This window comes from Dermochelys coriacea, chromosome 13, assembly GCF_009764565.3.
Source record: "Dermochelys coriacea isolate rDerCor1 chromosome 13, rDerCor1.pri.v4, whole genome shotgun sequence".
In the NCBI taxonomy this organism is placed as follows: domain Eukaryota; kingdom Metazoa; phylum Chordata; order Testudines; family Dermochelyidae; genus Dermochelys; species Dermochelys coriacea.
Genome location: NC_050080.1, coordinates 2,184,307 through 2,203,982, shown reverse-complemented (window position 1 = coordinate 2,203,982; position 19,676 = coordinate 2,184,307). Strand labels below are relative to the sequence as shown.

The 19,676-nt window shown below is 44.0% G+C and overlaps 1 protein-coding gene across 2 annotated transcripts in view; it reads left to right on the top strand.

The window, feature by feature from the left end:
* Positions 1-1,513: 1,513 nt before the first annotated feature.
* ASXL1 (ASXL transcriptional regulator 1) overlaps positions 1,514-19,676 on the top strand; it is a 30,306-nt gene continuing 12,143 nt past the window's right edge. For both annotated transcript variants that reach the window (XR_006275357.1, XM_038370008.2), the window contains exons 1-6: positions 1,514-1,913; positions 10,440-10,522; positions 11,480-11,482; positions 13,559-13,667; positions 18,788-18,908; positions 19,313-19,410. Coding sequence is in view for 1 of the 2 variants with exons in the window: in XM_038370008.2 (XP_038225936.1) it covers positions 1,854-1,913; positions 10,440-10,522; positions 11,480-11,482; positions 13,559-13,667; positions 18,788-18,908; positions 19,313-19,410 (474 nt within the window). In the remaining variant the exon portion in view is untranslated. The remainder of the gene's footprint in view (positions 1,914-10,439; positions 10,523-11,479; positions 11,483-13,558; positions 13,668-18,787; positions 18,909-19,312; positions 19,411-19,676) is intronic.

The following is a 19,676-nucleotide window of genomic DNA, read 5'->3' as shown; positions in this document are numbered from 1 at the left end:
CACAATATTCTATGATTTTCTCTTGGGGGGGGGGGAATTCTTCTTTATCACTAATGCAAGAAAACATAATTGCTAGAATGTCCTTTTTAAACATTGAGTGCCAAAGTCTTTCACCATTACTCTTCTTGTCTTGGACCAGAGTTGGAACACAAGCCTTTAAAAGACAGAGTATGTCTACACTACACATGCTAAGGCAACACAGCTGCAGCTATGCTACCGTAGTGCCATAGACACTTCCTACATCGATGGAAGGAGTTTTTCCTGATGAGGTAGGTAACCCGCTTTCCTTAGCAGCAGTAGCTAGGTCAATGGAAGAATTTTTTGATTGACCTAGCCATTTCTACACCAGGGGCTATATTGTCACAGTTACGGCACTCATGGCTGTGAATTTTTCACATCCCAAGCAAGGTAGTTAGGTTGATCTAAAAAATTGAGATCAGGGGTCAGTAACCATTCTGATGTAACAAAAAGGGTAGTATTTGGGTTGGGATGGACTGTGCCCATTCTACTCAGGATGGAGTGGCTTAATGGCCCCGGGGGGGGGGGGGAGGGGGAGAGAGAGAGGGTGTTCATACAAGGCTGAATGGCCCTGAGTGGAGGTGTTGTTCACATGGGGATGAATGGCCCTGTGTGTGCGGGGGATGGTGTTCACACAGAGGTGAATGGCTGAGTGGGGGGAGGGTGTTCACACGGGGGTGAATGGCCCTGGGCGGGGAGGGGGGGGCTGTTCTCACGGGGGTGACTGGCTCTGAGTGGGGGGTGTGTTCACACGGGGGTGACTGGCTCTGAGTGGGGGGTGTGTTCACACGGGGGTGAACGGCTCTGGGCGGGGGGGGGTGTTCACACGGGGGTGAATGGCCCTGGGCGGGGAGGGGGGGCTGTTCACACGAGGATGAACGGCTGAGTGGGGGGGGCTGTTCACACGGGGGTGAATGGCCCTGGGCGGGGGGGGGCTGTTCACACGGGGGTGAACGGCCCTGGGCGGGGAGGGGGGCTGTTCACACGGGGGTGAACGGCTCTGAGTGGGGGGGGGCTGTTCACACGGGGGTGAATGGCCCTGGGCGGGGGGGGGCTGTTCACACGGGGGTGAACGGCCCTGGGCGGGGGGGGGGCTGTTCACACGGGGGTGAACGGCTCTGGGCGGGGGGGGTGTCGGTACTGAGGCCTGGGATGGCTCCTGCGCGATCCCCGGCTCAGGGGAGGGAGCGGCTGGAGAAGGGGCCTGCGGGGCTCGCGCAGCCTCCCATCGGCGTGTGGGGACAATGGCCGCCCCCGGGCACGGAGGCCGGGCCCAGCGGGGCCCCGTCAGCTAACGTAGGCAGGGCAGCCCCGGCTCAAGCCCAGCGTGCTTCACGGCACCGGCACGCCAGCCCTTGGCGGCCTGGTGCAGGAGGGCTGCCGGGAGGTGTAGTCTCGGGGCTGGAGCGGCCCGTTCGCTGCTCGCGCCGAGCCGCGGTGGGACTACAATTCCCATCAGACCTTGCGGGTTGTTTTCCTTCAAACGGAAAAGCTCCCCGCCTCTTCCCCTCGCCAGAGCCGCGCGCGGGGGTTGGATTGTCCTGCCGAGGCCACCGTTGAGGAGGTCCCTCCCCCTCCACTTCGGAGCCCTTTGACCCCGTTGTTATGTCGGGCCTGAGCCTCCACTGCTGCTGCATTCCATAGCGCCCGGGAGCTACCTCCTCTCCCTTGCCTCGCGCTCTCCCTGCCCGCCCGCCGGCCGCGCGCGCCAGCCCCGCCCCCCGGCTAACGGTCCGCACCCGCCCCGCACGCTCCCGCCTCCGAACCCCCGCCCGCGTGCCCGCGCCCCGGCCCCGGCCCCGGCCCCCAGCACCGCACCCCGGAGCAGGAGGAAGATGAAGGAGATGAAGCAGCGGAGGAAGAAGGAGCGCACGTGGGCTGAGGCCGCCCGCCTGGTGAGGGGGAGATCCCCCCTGGAACGGGGGCGGGGAGGCCCCGCGGTGGCCGGGGCCGGGGAAACCCCCTGCCCCCGGAACTAGAGGGGCCCGTGCTGGGTAGGGAGGGGCCCTGAGGGAAGGCTGGTGAGGAGACAGACCCCTGTGTACAATGGGGAGAGGGCGGAGATCTCCTTCCCCCGGGGCGAGGTGAACCAGCCCCGGAGGGAAGATGGGATGTCTCCCAGGGAGGGGTCCGGGCACGTGGGGGGGCTCCCCCCTGCAGCCAGGGGAGTGGTCGCTCCAAGGGGGTTGGGCGCAGGGAGGGACCCCCCACCCTGTGCGTAGAAGGGACCTGGCTCAAAGGGAGCTGAGAGACGCCTCCTGATGTTGCTTAGCATTATCTGTATTGCTGTAGGGCCTAGGAGTCCCCATCATGGGCCAGGACCCCATTGTGCATGTTAGGTGCTGTGCAAACAAAGTAAAGAGCTGGTCCCTGCGCCAAGGATCCTACGGAGAGGCCAACGTCCCCCTCCCACCCAGTCTGGACATTGCTTCTCCCATACAGGAAAAGAGAGAGGGATAGCAACCTCCTCCTTATCTTCAACATGAGATGGGAAAGAGAGGAGGCTGCTTCTAGAGCACAACACCCCCCCCACGCATCCAGCCCAACATAATCACAGGATGACTTCCTCTGTAGAAAGGTGGAGAGTCACAACTCCCACCATTATAACTCTGCCTGCTCCTTTTTCCACCTCCATTCCTCAAGAAAAAGAGATAAATTACTAGCCTCTTTTCTTTATATATTACTGGGAGGAAGAAAGGGAATGATTCTAGTCCTAACGCATGCACACTCTGTACTGCCAGCAGGGTCTTCATTCCAAACTACAGGAGTGCTTCCAGGAACACTACCTCTATAGTTGCAAAGAGTCCTGTGGTACCTTATAGACTAACAAATGTATTGGAGCATAAGCTTTTGTGGGTGAATATCAACTTCATCGGACGTATGCATGACTACATGCATCTGACGAAGTGGGTGTTCACCCACAAAAGCTTATGCTCCAGTATGTTAGTCTATAAGGTGCCACAGGACTCTTTGCCACATTTACAGATCCGGACTAACATGTCTACCCCTCTGATACTTTACCTCGACAGTATCATCTCGAGAGACTGTCATATTACGTGGGGGAAGGGTCAAATGTCACATATTTCTCCCTTCCAGATTGCCAGGTTTGTGGGGGCTTCTCTCAGAGAGGGTGAGAAACAGGTCCTTTCATATGCTCTCACACATATTACCAAGGGGAGGGAATGGGTCTTCTAGAGAGAGATTCTCCTTTAACCATGGAAAGAGGAGGATTTTCTCTTTTAGAAAGGTGTGACCACACACCCCATTTGTGGTGGTTGGATAAGGCATTTTTCTGGAGAGGCCTTCAGCAGTTTGTAAGCATTGCTTAGATTTCTCAGTATCTGTCTTACAGTATCTTCTCTAAGGGTATGAATAGATAGTTTGATGAGGCATTGACAAGGTCTGAGGTGATTTCTTCACTGTAGAAAATGGTACTGTTTGTTAGACAGCCTTTAATTTTTCTGCTTGGGTCAATTTTACTTACAGGTCAGCAAAGTCCGGGCAGTAGTATGGTAACCATTCTCAGTTTTGTCAGGTCTTACTTCTTACTCTGCTTCCCCTTCTTAGATTTATTTAAACCTCCTGGAAGGGATCATAGCCTTCTGAGAAATGCCAGGCTTGAGGTCCAGAAAACATCACTGTCTAGGAATTTCCTTAGTGGTAACAAGCTTCTCCCTAATACCACTAGGACGGGGAAACTAGGTATTGTAAGGGGTATGATGTTTAAGGATACATGAAAACATAAATATCCCTCCTGTCTACCAAAAGGCTTTACTTGTTTAGTGTCTTCATGGTCAATATTTTCATTTGGTCATAAGCATGTTCTTGGTAACAAATCTGGTATGTGTGTGATTAATCTTGTGGCATGTATTTTCATCAGTTTTTTAAAAATTCCATTCATTCAAGCGGCAGATTTCTAGAATAAATACCTGCTTTGGTTATAAGAACATAATAGCCATACTGGGTTAGATCAAAGGTCCATCTAGCCCAGTATCCTTTCTTCCTACAGTAGCCAATGCCAGGTGCCACAGAGGGAATGAACAGAACAAGTAATCCTCAAGCAATCTATCCCCTGTCACCCATTCCCAGCTTCTGGTAAACAGAGGCTAGGAACACCATTAATTATGTCCATTAATACCATCCTATTGGAGCCCTGCTGTACAGGCAAGTCTCATCTTACGCTGGGGTTACGTTCCGCAGTCAGTGCGTAAAGCGAAAATCGCGTATAGTCAAAATTACATAGAATGTAATGGCGGGCGGAATCACCCACACTACAGGTACAGTATTTAAATTAAAATTAAGGTTTTTTTCCACCAAATGCATCCGATGAAGTGAGCTGTAGCTCACGAAAGCTTATGCTCTAATAAATTTGTTAGTCTCTAAGGTGCCACAAGTACTCCTTTTCTTTTTGCGAATACAGACTAACACGGCTGCTACTCTGAAACCAGTATTTAAATTGTTGTTTTTCTCTTTTTTTTGTTTTTGTTTTTGTTTTTGCCAACTGTGCAAAGCTGAATTTGCGCATGTTAAATGCCTGGAAGATGAGACTCGCCTGTATTCTGTTGCCTATCACTATGTGGGACAAACCTGTCTTTTATAAAAGAACTAAGGCCAGATCTTAATCTGGAATCCAGAGGTCAACTGTGAAATCATCTAAAATGGAAACAAACTTTTAAAAAGTCTGTACCAAATAAGAAAATATAAACCCACCCAGAAACTACAATCAAACTAAAATTTTTAAAAGAGGAGGAAAAGACGGGAATATGGGCCAGTTGATCCAAGTGGAGATTGAACTCTTCAACTGTTGTCTGAACAGTTGGTGCCTTTAATACTCAGCCCCTTAACTCAGTTCATAACACTCTCCATTTCAACTCTGTTGGAGTGGGAGAATAGTCACATTGCAAATGGCACACTCAGCTTTTTGCATGCTTTATTGTGCCGATTGTTGCTGCTATCTGCTTTTAATGCTGATTGGAAAAAAAATTTTTTTTTTTTTCCTCCAGGAACCAAAATTTCTTCACAATAAATTTTTAAAAAATAAAATCCGTGGATGCAAGTGACTAGAGGTGGCACAGTGATCCTGCCATCTCCATATGGAGACTAGTGGATTAGATCATTTTTCTTCTCAGCTCTGTTTGGGACAAAGGCACTTGATCATTGATTTACTGGCACAAGGGCATACTTTGTGTGTAGTATCTTGGCATCTATATAAATAATAAATAAATGCATCTTGGGGTTTTTTGTTATGTATTTTATGTATCAAGGTTATGTACGAGATCATGTAGACATTTAATAAGAGCTGGACAATTGTCAATCCGATTTGGATTAGAGTCCAGTGGATTCATGCATCCGATGAAGTGAGCTGTAGCTCACGAAAGCTGATGCTCTAATAAATTTGTTAGTCTCTAAGGTGCCACGGGTACTCCTTTTCTTTTTGGATTCTAGTAGTTATTCTAGCTTTTTCTGAATAGGACTTGCTTGAACGCAAGAGGAGATTCCCAGGGCTGACCAACAAAGAGAACATGAGAATGTTCTGATGCAGTATGGCCAATGGTACATTTAGCCCTGTATCCTGGCTTCTGATAGTGGCCAATGCCATATGCTTCAGAGGAAAAGAACGGGACAGGGCAGTTATTGCGTGATCTATCCCCTGTTGTCCACTCCCAGCCTCTGGCTGTCAGAGTCTTTGGGACACTCAGAACATGGGGTTGCATCCAGGACCATCTTGGCTAATAGGCATTGATGGATCTTTCCTCCATGAATTTACTTAAATCTTTTTGGAACCCAGTTATAATTTTGGCCTTCATAACGACCCTTTGCATCGAATTCCACAGGTTCACTGTGTGTAGCGTGAAGAAGTACTTCACTATATAACCTATTTGGACTAGAACATCTGCCTTCTGGTAGCTTGCATTGTCCTTTGTGTGAAGATTATTATTTTTGAGCTCACTTGACTTTGACTTTCGCTCTTCTCCTGCTCTTTGAGCTAAAAGATGCAGCTGGAAAAAAACTAGTGCCAGGTTCATCCTCAGAAGTGTTTCAGCTCGCAGCTCCTGTGTGGGTCCTAGTCTTGTGGGTGAAATAGTTGAATATAGGCACTTGGGGTCACCTGCCAGCAAAGCAGCCTGAGTGTGGGGCAAAGACTAAGGTTATATGTGCACTAGAAATGCTACAGCTGTGCCACTGTAGTGTAGACACTTATTATAGCGAAGGAAGGGGTTCTTCCATCGCTGTAGTAAATCCACCTTTCTGAGAGGAGGTATCTAGGTTGAAGGAAAAATTCTTCCATTGACCTAGCACTGTCTACACTGGGGCTTAGGTCAGCTTAATTTACATTTCTTGGGGGTGTGTGAATTTTTCACACCCTCTGAGTAATGTAGGTAGATCAAGTTAACTTTCTAGTGTAGACCAGTGCTAAGTCTGATTGCATAATTTTTCTTGCCACCCAACACACTAAACTCTGTGGTAACGCACTGCTTATTGGCTGTCCAAAAAGTAAGTCTGCAACTCATCTACTTTGGCAACTCATCAGTAGTAATTTAATGGCATAGCACCCATGCTAGTTAATCCTCGCTGGCATCTGGTCTACCAGTGAATCTCTTCATGGATGTCATTTGTTACCTTCCTCATGGGTGGGGCCTCTCCCTATGTGCAGTAAGTGTATGAGGTCTCTAAACCCCAGCTTCATCTTTGTTCTATTTCTGGTTTGTCATTGGTTCAACCTCATACCAGATTATCCTCTTAGGGAGACCAAGCCTTTCCTAGCTGTTCTGGGTTGTGGGGCTCCTTTCAAGCTGATCTTAAATCCATTAAAAATAGATGTTTGTTTAGTACTAGGCTTTACCACACTACTGTCAAAGTGCTTTTAATTTGACTCTGTTACATTTTTTATTCCGTTAGATGCCTCCATGGATGGGAAGGAAAAGAACTTTTTGGAGCTTCCAGTCCTGTGGAGAGAATGCTTTGCACATACTTCTTTTTTTTATTTTTATTTTAAACAGAATTTTGAGATTCAGTGTAGTACATAGAGCCATAGGGAATATTGAACAGGTGTTCTGAGGATTATATTGCTAGTCTAGTAGCAGGGTAATTGGAAGAGTAGCATAAAGGTTCACAGTAAGGGTCTTTGGGAAGGCAGGAAATAGAAATATTACAAACACCACATTCAATTTCTGTGGTAAGTATAGTCTTATCCCAGTGGTACTCAAACTTTTGTGCTGGTGACCCCTTTCACATAGGAAGCCTCTGAGTGAGACCCCCTTTGTAAATTAAAAACACTTAAAAATATATTTAACACCATTATAAATGCTGGAGGCGAAGCAGGTTTGGGATGGAGGCTGACACCTCGCGATCCCCCATGTAATAATCTTGTGACCCCCTGAGGGATGCTGCCCCCCAGTTTAAGAACCCCCAAGATATTCCTTCTGGCCAGTGCTCAAAACTGCATTAACAGGTTCCTAATGGAGTCACGATATCCTACCATAATCAGCCAGAGGAGACATTGCTTCAGTGCATGCAGGGCCTTTCAGGGTAGGTGAAGGAATGAGAGAGAATCTTGTTGGATGCTTTCTCTTCCAGCTCTAACACTTAGAAATAGTCATACATCTGATACAGTTGGGGGCTAGGAACTGTTCTGAGCAGGGCTTTTTATTTTTGATAGTAAGTATTCACTCATTCTTCATTGTGGGCTGTGGTTTATTTGGTTGTCATGGAGTTCAGTGTTTTCCAGATGCATTATGGGCCGTGAAGGTTTTTCTTGATTTGGGAAACATGAATGTTCCATTTCTTGCCTCTCACATTTGACTCTTGAGTGATGTGTTCTCCACATCAGATGCCCATTTCATTTGGGTGACGAAGGGTGACAGTGTCTGATGATGGCACTGAATTATTGTACCCCAAAGAAAACTTGATCAGTGTGGGAGACTGTAGTAGAGCTGTACTGCCTCCGAATAAAAATGGTTTATTCCATTTAAATATAGCTTGTCATACTGCTTGCAGTTCTGGCTGTCCCATCTCAAAAATATATTAGAATTGGAAAAGGTGCAGAGAAGGGCAACAAAACTGTTTAGGGCTATGGAACGGCTTCCATACGAAGAGAGATTAAAAAGGCTAGGACTGTTGCTCTTGGAGAAGAGACAGCTATGGGGGGTTATGACAGAGGTCTACAGAGTGATGAATAGTGTGGAGAAAGTGAATGAGGAAGTGTTATTTGCCCCTTCACATAACACAAAACCTAGGGTCACTCAATGAAATTCATAGGCAACAGGTTTAGAACAAACATAAGGAAGTACTTTTTCACACAGCACACATTCAACCTGTGGAACTCATTGCCAGGGAATTTGGGAAGGCGAAAACTAGAACCGAGTTCAAAAAAGAAGTAGAAAAATTCATGGGGGATAGGTACGTCAATGGCTGTTAGCCAAAAGGCCAAGGATACAACCCCATACCCTGGGTGTCCCTAAACCTGTAACTGCCCCAAGCTGAGACTGGATGACCAGGGGTGGATCACCTGAAAATTGCCTTGTTTTTCCTCTGAAGCTTCTGACACTGGCCACTGTCGGAAGACAGGATTCTGGGCTATAAATGGACCATTGGTCTGACCCAGTATGGCCGTTCTTATGTTCTTGGGCTTTCATTGCATTTAACCATGGCTTTCACAATTCCAAGCTTCCAGTCCCCTGGAAGGCTAATGCTATATTGCTTTGGGTATTATTTTCAGATACTTAAATGTGACATGGTGGATATGATTTGCTTTTCTTGAGAAGTGTAGGTAGACTTTTAATTGCAGTACAGCACTGGAGTTTGACATTCAGTTTGGACTTTTTCTTTCCTTTAGGAGGCTGGGAAGTGGGGGTGATAGAGATGGTGACCTGCACTGTTTTCTTGCAGACAGTCCTGCTACTCTACCTTTCAAATGGAGACTTCAGTCATTGGTCCCTGACATGATGCTGCAGTGACTCAGTTCTAGATATTGCTGACATAAAAAGGGCATTCATTTTCTTCGCTCGCTACTGGTACTAGTTGAATTGAAAGACAAAATTGCATTGCCAACTTGTATAAAGTACTGTCCCTGCTAAAATCAGAATTGCATGTCATTGTGGCCATTAAGTTAGGGGAATTTATTAAATTATTACCAGCAGAATATCCCAGACTGAATATCTGTTGCCTCTTCTCTCAGGTTCTTTAGGCTATATAGTGAAACGTATTTTTACATTGGAGTTGCTATACTGGATCAGACTAGTGGTCCATGTAGGCCAGTATTCTGTCTCTGACAGTGCCCAGTATAAGTTGCTTCAGAGAAAGGTGCAAGAACTCCTGCAGAGCAGGCAGTTATGGAGTAACCTGCCCCTAGGGAAAGTTTCCTCTTAAATCTGAATAATTAAAGGTTGGCTTCAGCTCTGAAATACTACGGTTTACATCTCTTCTGAAGCTTTGTTATTTTTAATATTTACAATTATTATTCTGGTTATTCTTGTTATCCATATAAATGCCCAATTTTTTGAATCCTGCTAAGCTGTTGGCTTCAATGATACTTTGTGGCAGAGAGTTCCACAGGCTTATTCAGCATTGTGTAAAGAAATATTTTATTTTGTCACTTTGAATTTGTCATCTTTCAGATTAATTAAATGTCCCTTTGTTCTTGTACTATGAGACGGATGAAGAGAAGCTCCTCATCTACCTTCTTTAGACCATTCATTATTTTATACCTTTGTCATATCCTCTCTTACTCATCTTCTTTCTGAGACAAACAGTTCCAATTGTTTAAATCTTTCCACGCAAAAAATGTTTCCGTGCCCCTAATCATTCTTATTACCAGTCTCTGAAACACCTCTGTTTCTTCTGTATTCTTTTTGAGATGGGATGATCAGAACTGAATAGTGTTCCAGCTGAGGGTGTACTATTGATTTATGTAATGACATTATTATTTGTAACTCCAACATGATAGATGCTTAACAGATAGATATGAAGAGAGAGTCTCTGCCCCAAAGAGCAAACAGTCTATATCTACTATGTTAATGTCTATTTCAGTGGAAGCCTTTGATTGTTTTAAAGGTTGTGTGCAGTAAGGGCTTTGTCTAATGTTTATGAAAGTCAGTGGGAAAGCATCCATTAACTTTAATGGTGCAGAATCAGTGCCTAATTCCACAGCTCTCCTCTTCTCCCCATACTTGCACAATTGCACACTTAGAGATCTGATGACAAAACAGGGCAAGCCATTTGTAGCCCTAGAAAAAGTGCGGGGATCATACATATATACCGTAGTCTGCTCTTGGGTTAACCGGAATTTTGTAGCAGGTTTTCTTGTGGAGTTACTAAGTTTTAGCAGACATATTCCTGTATTTGAATCTCAACCCAGGAAACAATTCAGCGAATGTGAATAGAAAATGTTGAATGAAACTTTGTTGTTTATATCTCTTCAGGTGTTGGAAAACTACTCCGATGCTCCTATGACCCCGAAACAGATTCTGCAGGTCATAGAGGCTGAGGGACTAAAGGAAATGAGGTCAGTATTGATCTTCTTGTTTATTATAAAGTGTGTGGAGTGTGGGGGAGGGTGGATAAAAAGGGCTGGATTACTTAGTGGAGTTCGCCTTCCTTTCTCTAATCCACCTTTCTTTTCTCTCTCTCTCTTTCTTTCTGTAGCCCAATAATTTGGGGTAAAAATATACTAGCTGTTTTTCTTTAACTATTGCTAACTGGAGGATTTCCAGTTTCTTGTAAACACGGAGTGAACATCTCTGCTTTTCAGTGGAGTTTTAGGACTTTTGTAAAATATTCTAAATGCCAACCACGTGTCTGTCTCCGATTATAAATGCTTCTCCTTTGTGTGTTTCTTCTACAAATAAATAACTACTACTGGTCTCCCAGTGCTGGGCCTGTGTTTATGTAACGAGTCAAACTCCGTCCTCTGTAGAGCTTCACCTCTAGAGCAGAGACTGCTCCTTTTTCTGGGGTCAAGTAAGAAGCTTCCCTTGTATATGCAGTATACTGCTCTTTCTACATATTCTACCATACCACAGTGTTAATGCTGCTGTATTTTTTGTGGCCCTTGATATAGATCTCAGAGCATTATATCACCTGAAGAAGAGCCTGCACAGGAATGTAGGAAACTACAGGGATGGATGGAACCCCAGGTGTCGTCTTAAATTAATTTCCTGGAATTTCCATCTGCTTTTGTTGAATCTAGGAGAAAGGAGATACAAAATACCTTGTAGGTCAAAGGAAGTAGATGTTTGCTAGCCACATGCTGTAAGCTCCTTAACTTGGGTTACAAGATGAAAGTTCCCAAGTTTGACTGCACACAGTAAATCAAGCTATCTTTGGCAGTTCAGCTTTCATTGACTCCAATGTGGGATCTTAACTCTGTGCTGTTCTAACTATGCTCTGTTTTTCTTTTTGGTTTATGAACTGTCTTCCACCATGTTGCCTGCATCACTGTTGAACTGCTGTATAACTATAGAAGGTAAATGAATCCCTTTGGGACTGAAGCAATTCAGACTGTTAACTTGTTTCTCATCTCAGTATCCCTGAAATTAGGAAACAATCATGATGGTTTGAGTAGCAAACAGCTTCATAATTCACAGACAGAGGTATAATGTGTAGGAGTTACCATTGTTCAGAGAGGGACTGTGCCAGCATGCTTTGTTCCCTTGATAGCAGAGCTGTTAGAACACCCACTCAATACTCAGGGTTCCTAACAACTAGGTTTATAGTGGGAATGGACTTGGGTGATGGTTTCATAGCATGGTATGTAGAGAGTGGAATAAGGATGGGCTTATAGTGAAAAGCTCCATATTCCTTCTCTTTTAATCAGATATTCATTCTGCTGTGACCTACTTTCTTTGATCAGTCCTTTTACCTAGAGAGGTAGCTGCACTGTTTGAGGGTCTGTGAGCACTATGCTGTCTTTACTAATGGCAACAACAGGTTGTCTTTTCACTAGTGCAAATTTTCTTGCTGTCTTCCAAGCTTTGGCTGGTAACTTATCAAAATGGGTATCTAAAACCAGGCTTCTCTGCATGTGTGAAGATAAATCCTTCAGAGCTAAATCATTTTTCTAGAGATTGGTGTTTCTCTCCAGGTATATATGCTTCCTTTCATCCAATTGTTAATTTTCTACTTTGGGGAAAGATGGCTTTCTTACTTTATCGTATAACTGAAAGGATCAAGTATTGTTCATAGACCCAGTGTTAAAATACAAACTGTCCACCAAGGCTGTGATCTTGTGTAGCTAAATAGCATTGAACATTTTTCAATATTTACATGGGGTTCTTGCAAAGAAAACCTAAGTTCTGAAAGAAGTAGCATGATGACTCAAGGGACACTCTGAACTAATGCACCCTGATTCTACGAAACACTCAGTAGTTGGAGTGCTGCCTTCCTGAAGAAGTGCAAAATAGTGATCCCCTCTGGTTTTTGCAAGAGCAGAGATGTTGGGTCCAGTCTCGTGGCTAAATTGTAGCTCCAATGAATGTTTTGACGTCTGTTTTGTCTACTGTTTCAATTAGGGAAGTTAATCTTTTCCTTTCCTAAAACTTGTCCTGTGGCTGGTAATTTACTTGCAGCATTCTGGTCAGTGGAGAGGGGGAAAAGATGTGTAAATTACAGGAGAGGGAGTTGGGATTTCTCTGTGGTGTATAAAATGACACATGGTAACTTTGGCTACCTCCAAGGCTTGCAAAGAAATGCAAAAAAGCAAACCAGCAGCAAAACAAACTTAATCAAGATTAACTGAGAAGTTGTTCTAAACCCAGTTTTCGGTTTGAGAAGTTGAGACTCAATAGTTTGAGCTTTTGAGACTGAAACATTTCACTTAGCCAGTTTTCAGTTTCACTTTTAGTAATAGTGAACTCTTACGTTGCTTTAATAACGTCCCTTGCAGGCTCTAGAGGTAATGTTTTATATGTGCATGTGTGATTATGTGGAAAATCTGATGATGTGGTGTGTCACAAAGGTTTCATTAGCATGAGTGTGGGTTGAATGGTTTACTTACAAATGCCAAACAACCACTGACTTATGAGGGCCATCCAAAAAGAGTGCTGTTAAACCCTTTCTGTTACACTATGCTAGCATGTGTTCTCTTTGTGTTATGTATATTGAAAGAAAACTATTTCAGAAATACTTGATTTTATAAACCATTTTATTGATAGGGTTTTTTTGAGGTTCTCCACCTATAAAGTAAGGCTTCCTTAGTACTATGAATCCAGCTACAAAGAATTCAGAGAGAGAGACCGAGAAAAATATCTCCAGTGATAAACCTCTAAAAATGACCTAGTATGGCTTGAACATTAGTGTAATGTGCTGCTTTCCTATTACCTGAGACTTATCTCACTATGATGTGCCTTAGTGGTAATCAGCTCAGATAGGAAAGCTATAATAGACTTCTTCAGATCCTGTACCTTAAATCTCGTCACCATCCCTTCTGCTACCTGCCTTTGATTTAAAAAAAAGAAAAAAATGCTGTAGGGTTTTGTGTATTATTTAAAAATTGGCAATTAGATACTCTAATCCTCATCTCCCTTTTTCTCTCTGGTTTCAGTGGCACTTCGCCCCTGGCCTGCCTCAATGCCATGCTACATTCCAATTCAAGGGGGGGCGATGGACTCTTTTACAAATTGCCTGGACGTATCAGCCTTTTCACACTCAAGGTAAATTGTGAACTCCTGTCTTCCAGGCTGGGGACAGAATGCGAGTTCAACTTGTTACATATTGCTGCTGTTGTTAATCCATCACTGGTGATCACTGAATGAGTTTAGCATACTGCCCTTGGTAACATCATGCGAAACAGAGGCTCTGGGATCCATAATTCTATACACAATGGTTCTTGTGCCTATAAGCTATATGTAATACATTTTGTTTTTTTAAATTTTATAATTCTTAAATTACACAAGCAAGATAAACTCTCTTCTTCCAGTACATGGAATGTCAGAATTTAGTTCATACAGTCATAAAGGATAGAGCATCGTCAAAATAATGAAACCTGTATGTTTCCCTTATACAGTATACTCCCGTTCATCCAAAATCCCATTATCCAAACCTCTGCATTATCCGAATCTCTTTCTTGTTCCTCATGTATCTAATGCTGGGAAACAAGAAAGGGATTTGAATAATGTTGAAGTTTGTATAATAGAGTAGATACTCCTGGTTAGGACTGCAAGGGGAAGGAGGACAAGCCCCTGGCTGTGCGGGAGGCCACTCTGCTGCTTAATGGATCCTGCAGCAGTGCAGGGAGGCCTGTGCAGCCCTGCTGTCACGAAAAGTGAGTGAACAGGGCCATGGCAGTGGAGCTGCAGAGGCCTCCCTGCACTGCCGCAGGCACAAGGAAGACTGCAGTCGTATGGCAGAGCAGAGTCCTGGCTGTGGGATCTGTGCTTTGTCCTTCACCTTACACCTGCAGGAATCAGGTTTCACTGGCAGGGAACCCTCTGCAGCCCCACTGTGAAAAAAGTAAGTGGGGAAGAGCAGATTTCCACTTCCTCCCCCCTGGCCAGGACTGTGAGGAAGATGAGAAGGTTGAGTCCCCGGCTGCAAGGGAGGCCACCTTGCTGCTGAATGGCTTCTGTTCCCTCCATTATCTGAACTCCCAGTTATCTGAATAAAATCCATGTACCCATTGCTTTTCGGGTAATCGGGAGCTTACTGGATACCAATCTCAAAGGGATGCAGTCAGCTTACAGGTAACATTTGTCTGAAAGTTTTGTATGGACAATAGTTACAAGTAACACCTAATATTACTATAATTAAAAAATTAACCAAAAATCATTTTTCAGTTTGTTTACTCTGTGTTTGACAGCAATCTGCATAGTTCATTCTCTCCTCCATATTGTCTGTCTTTGTGCTGAAAAGACCTTTAAAAACATCAACCAAGAAAAAGGAAAAAATGTATAAATTTTTTGTTTAAGGAATTTTTTTTTAAACGTCAAGACATGCTTTACCTAACATAGGTTTTTTTAGTACAAGTTGACAGTCCCTTTAATTTGAAATATAGAAAAATATGCTTCTGCTTCTATATTTTTTTAGTCTCTCAGAGATGTTCCTCCTCTCCCACCCCACCTCCTCAAATGCACCTTTGAACCTCTCTTCCCTCAAAAGATGCCTTATTTTAATGTCATTCTGTGTTTAAAAATAGACTGAATTCCAAAATATTTTAATTTTCCATTTGTATAATCAATTAAAATGAACATCACAAGTTGGCATCTCTGCAGCTGTTTGCTGTTTGACACTGTTGTCTCTCTATCTCTAGGAATAAAAATGGCTAAATATTGTCACAGTTTCTCAGCCCAAGAAAGAATAATGTTTCTGAATATCTTTTTAAAAAAAAAAATACCCTCAGTAGTTATGCATGGACAAATATGAGCAAACTGTTTTATTTTTCTCAAGTGTGTTTGAGTTACACATCTGAAAAGGGTCCACAGAGCATGCCAGTAACTCAGTTCTACTATTTGAAAAGATGGTGCGCGAGTTAACTTAATTAAAACGAACTGTGCTGAATTCTGTTCTATTAGGAGCTTGAATCTATTGAAGTCCCAGGGGATTAAAATATGGAGGTGAAAAAATCAAGTAAAAGCTGCAAAGTCTGCACTGCTGCTGTCTGTGTTGGCAAAATGGTATGAGATCAGAATAAAACCAATGGATACTGCCAGGAAGTGGTGGGACAATGGGCCCACAGTGAGGCAAAGGCAAGGGCAGTAATGACAGCAGAAAGTAAAACTGCCTGCTAACACAGAAACGGAAGAGCAGTTATTCCTCCCACTGCTTACATTTGTGTGCTTACACACACTGCTGCTTTGCAAATTTAACTCTGGAAGAACACTGGATTTTAGACCTTAATGTACATATGAAATGTTATATCGATGCATGAGTTTTTCTCTCTTTGCAGATCAAGCATTATCTCATACAGCTCTCGAGTTCTAGCTCCATAATTCTTGCACACGCACATTGTGCAATGCATCATAGTTGGACTGTTAAAGGATATGGGGGCACTTACATGATTATGAATTCTTTAAGTTAATTCTTGCTTGAAATTTTTGATGGTTTATAATTAGGGCTGTCAAGTGATTAAAAAAATTACGCGATTAATCGCACTGTTAAACAATAATAGAATACCATTTAAATATTTTCGGATGTTTTCTACATTTTCAAATATATTGATTTCAATTACTACACAGAATACAAAGTATACAGTGCTCACTTTATATTTATTTTTGATTACAAATATTTGCACTGTAAAAAACAAAAGAAATAGTATATTTCAATTCACCCAATACAAGTACTGTAGTGCAATCTCTTTATAATGAAAGTTGAACTTACAAATGTAGAATTATGTACAAAAATAACTGCATGCAAAATAAAACAATGTAAAACTTTAGAACCTACAAGTTCACTCAGTCCTACTTCAGCCAAACAAGTTTGGTTACAATTTGCAGGAGATAATGCTGCCCATGTCTTGTTTACAATGTCACCTGAAAACAAGAACAGGTGTTCTCATGGCACTGTTGTAGCTGGCATTGCAAGATATTTACGTGCCAGATGCGCTAAAGATTCATGTCCCTTCGTGCTTCAACCACCATTCCAGAAGACATGCGTCCATGCTGATGATAGGTTCTGTTCGATAACGATCCAAAGCAGAGTGGACCAACGCATGTTCATTTTCATCATCTGAGTCAGATGCCACCAGCAGAAGGTTGATTTTCTTTTTTGGTGATTTGGGTTCTGTAGTTTCCACATCAGAGTGTTGCTCTTTTAAGGCTTCTGAAAGCATGCTCCACACCTCGTCACTCTCAGATTTTGGAAGGCGCTTCAGATTCTTAAACCTTGGGTCAAGTGCTGTATCTATCCTTAGAAATCTCACATTGGTACCTCCTTTGCATTTTGTCAGATCTGTAGGGAAAGTGTTATTAAAACAAAGGTGCTGAGTCATCATTAGAGAATGCTATAACATGAAATATAGCAGAATGTGGGTAAAACAGAACAGGAGACGTACAATTCTCCCCCAAGGAGATCAGTCACAAATTTAATTAATACATTACTTTTTTAACGAGCATTATCAGCATGGAGGCATGTCCTCTGGAATGGTGGCCGAAGCATGAAGGGGCATATGAATCGTTAGCGCATCTGACACGTAAATATCTTGCAATGTCAGCTACAACAGTGCCATGCGAACACCTGTTCTCGGTTTCAGGTGACTTTGTAAACAAGACATGGGCAGCATTGTCTCCTGCAAATTGTCACCAGACTTCTTTTTCTGAGAGATTGGCTGAAGTAGGACTGAGTGGATTTGTAGGTTGTAAAGTTTTACATTGTTTTATTTTTGAATGCAGTTATTTTTGTACATAATTCTACATTTGTAAGTTCAACTTTCATTATAAAGAGATTGCACTACAGTACTTGTATTAGGTGAATTGAAATGAATGTTTAACATTGCACGTAAATACCTTGCAATGCCAGCTATAGAAGTGCCATGCGAATGCCTGTTCTCACTTTCAGGTGACATTGTAAATAAGAAGCAGTCAGCAGTATCTCCTGTAAATGTAAACAAACTGGTTTGTCTTAGCAATTGGCTGAACAAGAAATAGGACTGAGTGGACTTGTAGGCTCTAAAGCAGGGATCAGCAAACTTTTTGGCCTGAGGACCACATCAGTGTTCCGAAACTGTATGGAGGGCCAGGTAGGGAAGGCTATTCCTCCCTAAACAACCTGGCCCCTGCCCCCTATCCGCTCCCTCCCACTTTCCGCCCCCTGACTGCCCCCCTCAAAGCCCCCCCCCCGCTCCTTGTCCCCTGAACATCTCCCTCCTCGGGACCCCACCCCCTATCCAATACCCTTCCATCCCCTGACTGCCCCGACCCCTATCCACACCCCCAACCCCACTCCCTGACAGGCCCCCTGGGACTCCCACGCCTATCCAACTGCTCCCTGCCCCCTTACCATGCCACTCAGAGCACCAGGACTGGCAGCCGCGCCGCCCAGCCAGAGTCAGCCATGCCGCTGCGCAGTCTAGAGCACCAGGGCAGGCCGGCAGCTCTCTCAGCTGCGTTTCCCAGCCCAGAGTGCTGGCGGCATGGCAAGCTGAGGGAGGGGAAGGGCCGGGGGCTCGCCTCCCGGGCTGGGGGCTCAAGCACGGGGCAGGACGGTCCCGCGGGCTGCAGTTTGCCCACCTCTGCTCTAAAGTTTTACTTTGTTTAATTTTTTGAGTGCAGTTATGTAACAAAAAAAAAAAATCTACATTTGTAAGTTAGACTTTCAGGATAAAGAGATTGCACTACAGTACTTGTATGAGGTGAATTGAATTGAAAAATACTATTTCTTTTATTTATCATTTTTACAGTGCAAATATTTGTAATAAAAAATAATATAAAGTAAGCACTACACTGTATTCTGTGTTGTAATAAAAATCAATATATTTGAAAATGTAGATAAACATCCAAAATATTTAATAAATTTCAATTGGTATTCTATTGTTTAACAGTGCGATTAATCACGATTAATTTTTTTAATCACAGTTAATTGTTTTGAGTTAATCGTGTGAGTTAACTGCGATTATCAACAGCCCTATTTATAATTATTGTGAACGTAGTCAGGATTAGTGATTGGATTAATAAAAACAAGTTCCTATGACCCAGTGTCATAATTTGGTTACGTTATATTCAAGACTTTCTTCCTGAGGAAGTGTAACTGTAGCCATGATTGTGTATGTTCCTGTCAGTCTAGCTCATAAAGCTCCAGAGGTAAGGGCTCTAATCACTCATGTTCTGTTTGGCCTTTCTAGAAGGATGCCTTGCAGTGGTCTCGGAACCTCTCTGTGGCAGAGGGAGAGGAGCTGGATGATGCAATAGATGCCGAAAGCTGTGGGTCCAATGAAGCCAGCACTGTGAGTGGTGATAATGATGGTAAGTGTCAGATAATATTAATATTAGACCAGGGTTCTCAAACTTCATTGCACTGCGACCCCCTTCTGACAACAAAAATTACTACATGACCTCAGGAGGGGGGACCAAAGCCTGAGCCCACCCGAGCCCCACTGCCCTGTGGGGGGCAGGGGCAAAGCCAAAGCCCGAGCCCCACCGGCCCAGGCAGGGAGCCAAAGCCCAAAGGCTTCATCCCCAGGCTTTGGGGCTTGGGCTTCACCTTCAGCCCAGGCTTCAACCCCAGGTTCCGGCAAGTCTAATGCCCTGGCAACCCCATTAAAACAGGCTCGCGACCCACTTTGGTGTCCCGACCCACAGTTTGAGAACCGCTCTATTAGACTATAAGCATCTTCTTCAGGGTCTGATCATGTGTTCTTTTCTTCCAGTGTCTCTTGATGAAACCTCTTCTAATGCATCCTGTTCCACTGAATCTCAGAGTAAGAGTCTCTCCACTTCCAGAGAGAGCTGCAGAGGAGCCTCACAGGTAGGGGTGAGTGTGGGGTTAATGTCAAGGGGCAAAGCCAGGAGTGTTTATTCTTGGAGAGATCTCGGCCACATGAAGGCTGGGTGGTAGGGAGAGGGATTAGAGACGCATCACGGTCGTCTCCTCAAGCAGGGGCAGAATTACAGAGCCACCTCATGGAGTTGAAATGAGTGTGAGTGAAAGCTGCAGGAAAGGTAGATCTGTTATATGAGGCCTTGATTCCAGGGTGGGTGGGTACGTGGCAGTGGTGCAGGATTCTCTGCTGT